An 11,280-nucleotide genomic window follows, 5' to 3' on the forward strand; every position below is an offset into this window, starting at 1 on the left:
TTTGTTCGTACCACGAATGGCATTAGCCCGGTCATTCAGGTGCGCTGACGGGGCTCGCGAAGACGTCTACCATCAGGAAGGGTTACGTACACAAAGGGTGTATCGTTTGCGGTGCGCGTAATTGCGGTTGCGTGGATTTTCGATGCTTTTAATGGACTGGTACAGGATTTAGGGGTTGTTTTTCCTACGTTTCAGATTATTTAGCCTTTCTAACCCTTCTTCTTTGCAGTCTATTTGTTTGAATTATTTTATCCTTCCTAGAAAAAGAATTATTTTTATTCGAAAATTTACGAGGTGGCGGACCGTTCCTTAGATAAATGCCCGGAGGGGTTGGGAAAAGTGACGGAGGGTGGGGGTGGTCGAGAAAATTCCGCGGAAATTGAAGCGACGCCTGACGCTCGGACGGATAAAGAAAGGGCGAGGTTAATCGAGAAAATATGCAAAGCAGGGGGCGCGTCGTGGCGCCGCCTAATTAGAATAAGGGTTAGTTTTGGCTTATGGTTCTCGGTTAAGGGTGGCCGGATCCCATCAGGAAGCCGCAGAGAAGCAGGAGATGGAGCCGTGAGAGATAGAGAGAGGAATAGGTGGAGAGAGAGAGAGAGAACGGGGTTGGAACATAGCCAATCATCGGATTAGCATACTGATGCTCAGGGGCGGCGCTGTCGTTAGCGTGGAGGGTGCCACTTGGTGGCTTTGAATTTTATATCCTCGCTACAGCCAGTAACCGGCGTATAAAGGGTGCTTTCGTGGTGGGGGAACCACTTCCGGCGTACTAGGCCTCCTGTGTTTCCTTCTTTCTCCTCTTTTTTTTTTTTTTTTTACGATCGTGGACCTTTGATACGGTTACACCCTCGTGATTTTTTTTTATTTTCAACTTACATACCACGTGAAAAAATTTAAAATCTATAGAAATAAATTGGAAAATACTCGGTGATTTACGAAACTCTTCTTCTGAACATTGACGCTGAACGTTTTACTATTTCGTTAAGTCCTTAACAAAGGGGCACTGATTGCACCGGTCACGAGACGCTATGCAACTCAAGTGTGACGAGTCGATTCGACGCGCCGTTTAAAAAGAAACATATTTTCGAAGAAAAAACGATACCACTTGCCCCTCGTTGTCACGTCATTTATCACAGGGCACGCCGGAACGACCGTATCATAGGGCGCAAAGAATCAATCTGTCCGCGGAGGGGTTTCCACCGTTTGCGTTACTAATTACCACGCCCCATTGTTTTCGTTTATGCAAACATTACCCCATAAACGTATCAATAATATCGTAAGCAACATAGTAAAAGTATCCCAATTTTAAATTCATCATTTTATACACCCTTCGAATCATCCCCCAGCGAGAAAACACTCGAGGCTCATTTTTTTTTTCATCCCCGCAGTCATCGTCGCTACTTCACCCCTGTCAGATTAACAATATCATCGAAACTGCCGTCAGAAAGACGTTTCACCGTCAACGATCCATTAAGACGGTTCGCCGGGAATCATCGAGGCCAGAAATTTCATAGGGAATCATGTACGGTAGTCGGTGGGTGCGCTTTCAGGGGTGGTAAAAATAAAAAAAAAAAAAGAAACGTGGCCGGGGTTCGTTGCGACGGCACGAGGGCCCCGGGAAAAGCAACGGTTCGCAAGGGGTGATTACAAATCCTCGAGGATGACACACAGGGGTTGGGATGACACCGATAGTCGAACGTCAAAGGCCTGAACGGGGGCTGAATTTTCATTCTGCCTGAACCGTCGACCATCGACAGCCTACTCGATCAGCAACCTAGACGTCCCATAATTATGGCGAAATTATACGGGACCTTTGACTCGTTTTTTTCCGTACCTACGTGCGAACACACCACCCTCGTTAGCCAGGGACGAGGAAGGCCACGTCAGCTTCCGGAAACCGATTCGTAAGGATTTTAGTTGGCTGTTGAATTCTGTTAATGGTGATCGAAGTGATTTTAGAGCCAAGAATAATTTAAGGAATTTATTCACGAATTTTAGATTACTTTAGAAGAATTTTAGTTTCCTGAGTGCACCCTCTGAGAAGTTAAAATTTTAAACTTCTGTCTGGGTCATTCGCGACCCGTGCAGCGTGGAAGGCGTTAGGTGCGCGGTGAAAGCCGCGAACGCGAGGTATGTAACGCGAACCGGTCGCATTCTCGGAAAAACGCCAACTGGTCGTTGCACCTAAGACAAAGACCATCGACACGTGGTCGAAGGCGGATCAAAGGGATTCCCCGGTGCGGCGTGTATTACCGATCGTGCCTGCATCGGCCGATAATTCAGCGGCGACTTTTGAAATAGTTCAATTACCGCGGCCCGATCGATTTCCGCCAGATGCATAATTCATCGGTGGAAAGCCGAACCGGGTGCAATTTGCCAAAATGGGCAGACAGGTTGGATATTAACCGGAATCGTGATCGATATTGCCGGCTCTGCCGATTATCCGGAGAAATTGCCGCAAGAAAGCGGTCCACTCGAGATTGACGCGTTTGCTGTTCTCGCTTTTTGCGCTGTTCGAGCACTTTTATCAGTAATTCCGTACGATTGATCGAGCAAACGTTCCAACGATTGCGCGGGGCAACTTAGGAAGTTGAATTTAATAGCCGATACTTATACCATGGGCAAATGAAAACAAATTCAGGTAGCTGTTGTTATTCGAGAAGATGGTAGCTTGCTATCTTAAGATATCGATCCCGGTTACCTTGGTGAGCGAACCTCGATTGCAGTCCCTAAAAGATGATTATTCGATGAACGAATAGTCAAGTTTCGATCCCTGATTCGTGATTAAAGTTTCCTTTCCGTCGGTACACAAGGAGGGAATAATGATGTTATTGGCAGAGATTTGAAATCGCGTTCGAAAGCAAGTGTTGTCAACCGGTTCGAAACTGGAACAGTCGCGTGCACGAGTGAAGCACGCCTAGTGAATCCAATTACTTCATCCAACTTGCAAGTAGAACCAGCGAAATCAATCGGACAAGCGTTTCACGGATAATTGTGTGATTTGATCATTTTCATTCTGTTACCTACGATTTCAAAACCGCTAATAATACCCAATTACACTTTTCTCATAGCCAACTTAAAAATCTCCAATTATACCCAAGATAAATAATTATGTATCTCGACGCGATAATTAATTAACACCATTTTTCACTGAGAACAATGTAGCACTTTAGAGATTAAATTTTTCAAAATGCCGGGCAGTTATGGAATTAGGTTCAGCTAAGTTACTAGGAAACTTAATCTTCCTGGTGCAATTATCATTTTTTAATTAAGATTAACCGAGAGCAGAGAAATTTCACGATCACCCGCGGACGACTGAAAGCAAAGGGAGCTAGTTGCTCGCCCTTCGCCAAGTACCGTGTATGTCGTCCACGCAAACTATTGATTTTAACGTGCTCTTGCACTTAAGCGCGTCGGAAACCGGAGAACCGTAGCGTAACACCTTTTCGAGCTTCACGGATTCATCCGTGCGACACCGTCGATGTACGTACTCTACCTCCCTCTCGCTCTTTCTATCGGTTTGTTGTCGTTTTGTCACGTCTGTGTCGGTGCATTGATCGCATTACACGGCATTAAGGTATCGGTAAGCCCGTCATTACGTCCGGCTTTCGAATGGCTCTAGCCGAGTCTTACACGATACTTAGGTTTGTTCGGCGTGTCCGTTGAAACACGTCGATTTGCATCGGCTGCCCACGGCCGCCTCGATTTCTCGCCGGGACACGGTCGTGCACGAACGTAATAAGATAATCTTGCTTTCGCCAAATCAATTTTTTCGATGTTCCTACGGTGATCGGGACGGGAAACGCGACGTGTGCGGGATCTACCGTGCAAATTCGCCGTGATGAGTCGACGTGGCACGAGTCGCGAAAGTTCTCGAGTCTCCTCGGTTCGGCGCAGGGTGCTGGGTTCAATTCGTTTAAACTTCAACTAGTCGTTCTGAAGTGCGCCATTATTTTTTTATAAACTTCTACCTCGATTATTACAAGTGCTTTTCGTCTAATAAAAATGTTATTACAAATATTTTGGAGGGTGTAGTTAAGGGATGATTTTTGAAATGTTTTTTTTTATGGTTCGTTGCTCCCTTTCATTTGTTTGTGAAAAAATTTAAGAATCTTTAAATGGGATATACGATGCCCGTGAATCGCAAAGATTTTTTAAACATATCGGTTTAATAATTGAAGTTTGAGGTGAAGTCGATGGAAGTGGTTTGTGGGGTAAATTGGTTTTGGTGCGAACTTGGATGTTCACGAAACTTGGCGCACGGAAAGACTGTTTTAAGTACGGCGAGTCGAAAATTGGAATACAGAATTGGTTTCGATATAAATTGGCCTGGGAATTGCGCGACAGAAGTTTACGAGGGAAAGTGGTTTCTGGAAATTGGATTGCCAAGGTTTTCGAAGAAAATTGGTTTGAAAATTGAAACACATCGGTATCGAACCGCTATCGAGATGAGTGGAATTTATTTATACAAACAAATATAAAAATTTGTCAAATGAAATAGTGTTAGATTAAAGTGATTATTCCGTAATGTTCTATGAGTTTCAGATAAATTAAAAAGGGCATTCAATTTTTCACTTGTAATTTAAATTTGAACCCAATTCAACCTCTCGATCGTGGACTCCACAGAGTAACCCCAATATAATCGATCTAATGACACGTCATACGCACTACACAAGACTTACACACGTTTGCAAGGCGACAGCCATACGACTGTTGCCACAGTGATCAGGCGTGACAGTTAAAACGCCTGTAATTTGCTGGAGGTGCGAAACATGTCAACCAAGGGGTGAATGTCAAACGATTTTCACTGTGAAAACTTTCAAATTTCCAAGAGTAAAAACTCGAGGGAAAGTGTTCAGTTCCAAGAACAGCTGCTGAGCAATTAGAGGCGATCGTCGCAAAAAGATGATATATATTCTTTAAGGAATGAAGGATATATTTAACGTAGCACCGAAAGAGTCGTAAACTTTTATTACAGCTGTGAACTCTTACGGCGTACAACACAAGATTACCACAATCGTTTCCGCAGCAACAACTTCTCTTCCGTTTCAGTGTAAGTTGTTAACGCGTAAGATTCCCTTAACGGTATTGTTCTTCTGACGATATATTTTCAATTTATTGTTTAAGAAAAAGGATCGAGAACGTTTCAACTGCTTAAGATTATATTTTCTGAGACCCACCCATCGCGCGAGATTCGATCAGAGTGCAGCTTAAAAAATAACCGTGTATCTATAATCGTATCCCTGGAGGTATCGTGTCTCGCGCCTGGAGGTCTCAGATTATATCAAATTAATGCCCGTCCCTCGGGAGGAACGGCTAAATAAAATCACACGCGGCCAGCCTTATAAGATTGCTAACTCTGCGTCGTTGTTGCAGAAGGCAGGCGCTGTTGACAGTGTCAGGAGGCGGTTCCCGTCTGACAACAGGTGGGCCAGCGTCCCCTGAGAAGCGTCGATCCTCGAACTCCGTCAACGACCTGCTGGACGACGAAGACAAGCTGCTGGACGTGGTGGGTCCGGACACACCCCATCCGGCGCACCATCAACGCGAACGCGAGCACTCTCGCGAGAGGGAAGACAGGACCAGCGAGAGAGGCGAGGGCAGCGAGTCGTCAGGCTCGGAGAGCGGAGGTGGTCCTGGTCCCACGGGATCGGAGGGACCGAGGCCCGACGTGTCAGTGGGTCCGCCGCTTCATCCTCCTCTCTTACCTTACCTCTATCCTCCGGTACCAGGTCTCTATCCCGGTCCAGGTCCCCTAATACCACCCAGTCCTCTGGGAATCCACGGCGGTGTGACACCGGGCATGCTGTTCAACGCGCAACTCGCCCTAGCCGCGTCCCAGCACCCTGCCCTATTCGCCCATTACCCCCATCCGTTGGCCAGTCCGTTGCATCAACTGAAGGGACATCGATTCGCGCCGTACACGCTTCCAGCACCCTCTCACGGTTCCGCTTTCGAGACTGTCACCCCCGGTAGTAGGACGCTCAGTCCTAGGTCCCCTCCACCAAGGCCACCCACCGGTTCTCCGACGCCGACGGCCGGCCTAACGTCCAGCAGCAGCTCGGCTGGTGAACTGAAGTCGATCGAGAACATGGTGAACGGATTGCAAGAGAAGAGGAGGCGCAGTCCCAGTTTGACGCCTGGTCATAGGGCCGATGCGGACGCTGGCGGAGGGAGTCCGTGACAGGAGAACGAACCTGTAACTAGCACCAACGACGACCCTGAAGATAAGCAGCTGGCTGAACCCTGTGACCTTGAACAGCTGTCCGGCGACGAGAGGGAGCCGGACTCAACCTCCGAGCCGTCGTAGCAGGGGAGAGGGTCGTCGGTCCAACCCTCTGGCACCCAATGCGCCCCGTTCCGGGACGCTTCGCGGCGCTACGGGCTCCTCCGCGTCCCTTCGGGGAACAGGCGATCACGAGACAAGCTCGAGACTATGAAGTGCAATTTTACCCTGAGGATCCGAGTCTCGTTATACGTTGGTTTCTCGTTCGCCACGCTACGCCTGGCTCCCTGTGAGTGTACATAAAATGCCCGAAGGTGGATCGCGCTGGACTGCGAGAGTTGCTGGTGTACATTATTATCCGGGGCACGGAAGGGTGGGACGCGGGTGGCTGAAATAGGCTGATGGTCGATGGTGGACATGGAAATCGTGTTTGGAACACGGAAGAAACGCTTCGAGCTACTTGGAGTGTCGTTCGACGTCGAGACAAGTTTCCGAAGCTCGTGTTGGCTTCACGCAAAAATCTTCGTGCAATTTTATAGGTCTTCGCATGGGTCTTGACAATTTCGAAATTGAAACTTTCCATGACTTTCAGATCTCGTCGAATCCTAATCTTTCCACGCTCGAAGGGTGTCGAATCGTTTCGAATGGTAGCGAACGGAAGCAAAGAGCACGACTGCGTACCCGCCCGCGTGCGTTTTAGATGTAAGAGAGAGGGAGACATTGCAATACAAAAGCACTTCCTACTATTTGCAGCCCCTGTACATATGTACCCTAGTGATATTATATTATATTATATATATATATATTATATATATAAATACTTACTCTCTGTATTAATTATTGAATATAATATTATATTAATTATTAGAGAGACGTAAAAAGGACGCATAAACGCACGCTGCCCGATCACGCCTCGACGCCCTCGAAAATACCGAGAAAGAAGGTAAAAAAAAAATAATAAAAGGAAAGACGATCGAGAAGGTGCAATCAACGAAACAATCCACATCCGATTCGGTCCCACGATTCGCTTTTCGGTTCGAGCTCGCATCGAACGTATTTTCTAGGTGACAAACGTCGAAAACCAAGCGTTTGCGGAGTTAGGGTCGCGTAGAGGGCGCCACCGTCGCGTCGCTAGCGTCGCGTCGTTTCTCGAACCTCTCGGACCGAATCGGAACTATTTATCTCGAAAAATCTCTCGGGTACGTTGATCCACTATTTCTCCACATTGTTGCTTCGAAGAAAGGACACCGCTCGCCCTTCTCCCGCGTTCCTTCGTCTCCTGTTTGTATAAACGTTAGCGATCGATGTAGATATATTGCGGATAAACGCTGTAAAACGTCGAACTGTCGGCAGAAAAACGTAGAAGCGAACTGATTGCAGCCTCTGTCGTTTCCATAAGCGAGGGGGGATGCTCACCCCTAACCTGCGTTCCCGGTTCCATCGTCAATCTCGCGTGTTCCCGTAACGAACTCTTTCAACGATGAAAATTTCGCATCCTGATGGAGAAAACAAGTATCGTACTGGACGGAATAATTGATCTAATCGGTGGATAAACGAAGGGTGGTACTGTTCGTGGATGTCTTGCTGGGGGTTGGAGTGCAATTGCTGACTGCGAGGAAGCTTCTGTTCTTATTACCTTCTTCTTTTTTTTTCTCTCTTTTTATAGTAGAATTGCAGCTAAGTACTGTGAAAATTTGTGATCATCGCCTTGTAAGAAATGCGAACTTGTAAGTATTTCCGTTCAGATTTTTCTTTTAACCATGTACAAACCGTAGTTAACTCGTCACTTTTTATTGTGTAAAAATGTGAATACCTATATCTGTTCCTACGTGATTTTAATTAGTTAACGTCACTTTGCCAGTTGCAAACTGTCATCAAGATTTTTAAAATATTTTTTTTCCTATTTAAAATTTTAAATAAATGCGACCTCTGTTAAAAGTTTCCCACCATTCTATTTCTTTTCTTACGTTCCTTTTACTTGTTCCAGGTCATGCAAATTGTATTCCAAAGCTTTGGTACCATCCTTCCCTCGATACACATCACACAGCCTATTGCAATAAATCCAAAAAATTCATAACTCGTCCAGGACGGTGAAGTCAGATTCAAAGGCTCAAGTTCAAAGTTGTGTTTCTCAACCAATCCGCTGCTTTCAATCTCTCTAACTGTCTCATCGCTCTACGACAAATATGAAACTTAAAAAAAAAGGTAATTTTAAATATCATTAAAGCAGCGATCGTTCGAGAAAGACGACCAAAACCCAGTCGCACAAGACGTTCAGTCACAGAAAGAGATTCAACGTAAGAAATAAGAAGAAATACCGTGAAAAATTTGTCAAATCAATGCGCAAACGATTAAGACTAGAACGCGTACATTTCTGTGCGTACCCCAGGGCCGTATCGTCTAGTAACGGGGCCCTGTGCAATCGTGGCGAGAAACCCCGCGACGTATCCTCAAAGTTTCGCGACAAACTTGCTCAACCATCGATCTCTTTATTTTATCCACTCTTTTCACCGTTGCGGTTATTTCTCGAAGCGATTTGCGTATAGTCTTGTGCTTTGAGAGAAAGAGAGAGGGAGAACACGTTGTCGAGAAGAAAAAAATAAGAAGCAATAAAATAAATGAACAAAAGACAAATGTAACTCGACGAGAATCGAAATGTTCTAAAAAGAAAAAAAAGGAAACTAACACGAAAACTCGTGATATTCCGTGGCTTGTATTGTATATTGTACATCCACCAAGCCCAAACCCCTGCTCCGCCACCCCCTACCTCCCAGAAACGCCCTCCGAGATCCACGTGACTAAGAATTATATATATATATATATATTAATTTAAAAATACGATGTTGACTTGTTTCTCTCTTTTTAATCATAATCATCCTTTTCCATTTGTTTTAGCAACCAGAAGAAAACGCAACCATCAACCCCTTGCCTCGTTACCTTGGAATCCATTTTTCCTTCGAAATCCTCAATTCTGTAATTTATATTTTCTATATCGTCCCAGGTAAGTGGTCATTCAAATCTGATGTAATTTTCTCGGAAATTCAACTATAGGGAAAGGAAAGCCTACCCCTTAATTTCAATTGATTTTAGCCTCGTGAAACAGCCCCTTTTATGGCTGTGCCACAATTGTGTCGCAATTTGACTCCGTGTAGAAAAAAGGATGAATTTTTTTGTCGCTTTTGCTGACAAAACGGAAACTCGTCGTTTGCTGTCGGATCTAGTAATCAGTGTTAATCGCGTGATCGATCTCCGACGTAAGTGGGATAATAATCGTTCTCGCTGACAAGGACACGGCTCGTTCCGATCGGCAAACGGTCGTTGAATAAACAAAATCGTCCGATTAAAAATCAGCCAGTGCTGTTGAATTTTTCTCGTCGCGTCCCAGCCTCTGCTTACCTCCTCTCTCCCCATAAAAGCTAACGACTTAATCGCACGTGAACGTACAAATTGCGTGATTGTATAATTAGAACACCGACCCGTGGATCGTGTAAGTCGCTGCTTTTTTCTCGACCAACGCGAAACTTTACGGTCGAACAACCCTTTTCTCTTTTCTTCCTTTTCTTACGCAAATATCGCGATCGCTGTTGTAAACAAGCCACGAGGGTATAAATAATTCATGCATACCCGTGTGGACCCACGAAAAAGAGCGGACCCGGGGCTACGAATTTGCGTACCGCGGTTACTTCCTGGCAAATTTTCAGTTGCCTGTTAATTTCCTGCTAATTGACGACGGTTTAATGATCGAAGATTCGATACAGGTTTAACGGGCACGGTATCGAGAATCGTTTTGAAAAGCGCTTTGCTGTAAATCGCTCGTCTTCTGTAATATAATTTAGGTGAAATAATATAACCGAATTTAAAGCAAGGAGGTCCAATAATTTCGGCAACGAGTAATGAGTGTAAACCTCTTTTCCGCGAGTTGTAAACTGTTCGACGTAATCGCGAAATCTCCATGAATGGTTGACTGCTTTTTACCTGGGTGTTCCACGTTAATATCGCAATTTTCAACGAGACTAAACGGTCCTCACCTTTCTCCGTCTCCTCGAGCGCTGTTACATATAATAATTAAGAGAGGAAAATAAAATATTCGATAGCAGCGAGGTTTAACGAGCGACGATAAAAAATTCACAAGATCCACGAGCCTTGTATCGCGACCGGAATAAATACATTGTTCCTTCTTTTTTCTACACCTCTTACGAAAGTTCGCGTGATGAAAATGTTGCCGCGTAAATGTTTAAAGGCTCGCCAAGCCTGAATTCGTCGCATGTTTCAGCTGCCTCGATTATCCTTCCAGCTCGATGAATCTTTCATGGCCGCGGTTTAACACCGCGATGTTAGAAAATTAGAAAGCTGTTCGACATCGGAACTGATCGCGATTAATTATCGACGGTTCAGGGAAGGAAGGAAGGTGGATAGAATAGAAGAAGAGCAGTTTTGTTGATACGTAAGTCTGTCAATTAAATGGATTTCTTAGTTTGGCTCGCCTTTTAAACCGGTGACGCGACAGAAAAATGCATCGGCGAGGAAAAATATGGCGATAAAACGGGGAACGAGCGGCAGTCACGTCAATGCCTAATCTGGAAAATCTACGAGCCGTGACATTCCATTTTCATGGTCAATTAATGCAACGCAATCGATCCGACGACGGCGTCGCGCTGACACCGTTTTCCTCATCCTTTCACTCGTGATTTTTCATCCTCGTAGTCTGATAATTCCTCGTCGTACCTCTCGACGCGTGCCTCGAAATTGGAGGAAAGCAATTAATCGGCCCCGAAACGATAGACTTCGTTGAAACGAATTTCAACGAAGGGGTTCGTTTTACATACGACTTTTTAAGGAACCGCTAATCCACCTCCGCTGGGGTATGCTAATACCAGCTGTATCGCGTTTAAGAACAACGAAAAGACGAGCAGGTTTCGTGATCGAATCGATTACCGCGAAACTGCTCGGCTGAAATAAAATCGAAAAACGAGCCGTATTAAAGTCCACCGATACTTATCTTTCTTCTATTGGAATCTCTCCGTCTCTTGTTTCGTTCATTCGTGATCATT

The 11,280-nt window shown here is 45.3% G+C and overlaps 1 protein-coding gene across 3 annotated transcripts in view; it reads left to right on the forward strand.

Moving 5' to 3' along the window:
- LOC114878089 (optomotor-blind protein) overlaps positions 1-7,053 on the forward strand; it is a 76,097-nt gene extending 69,044 nt beyond the window's left edge. For 2 of the 3 annotated variants that reach the window (XM_046286753.1, XM_046286751.1), the window contains exon 7: positions 5,380-7,053. In XM_046286753.1, the coding sequence (XP_046142709.1) occupies positions 5,380-6,187 (808 nt within the window). In that variant the 3' untranslated portion in view covers positions 6,188-7,053. The remainder of the gene's footprint in view (positions 1-5,379) is intronic. The other variant, XM_046286752.1, reaches the window with a different exon arrangement.
- Positions 7,054-11,280: the final 4,227 nt, after the last annotated feature.

Source organism: Osmia bicornis, chromosome 8 (assembly GCF_907164935.1).
Source record: "Osmia bicornis bicornis chromosome 8, iOsmBic2.1, whole genome shotgun sequence".
Lineage (NCBI taxonomy): Eukaryota > Metazoa > Arthropoda > Insecta > Hymenoptera > Megachilidae > Osmia > Osmia bicornis.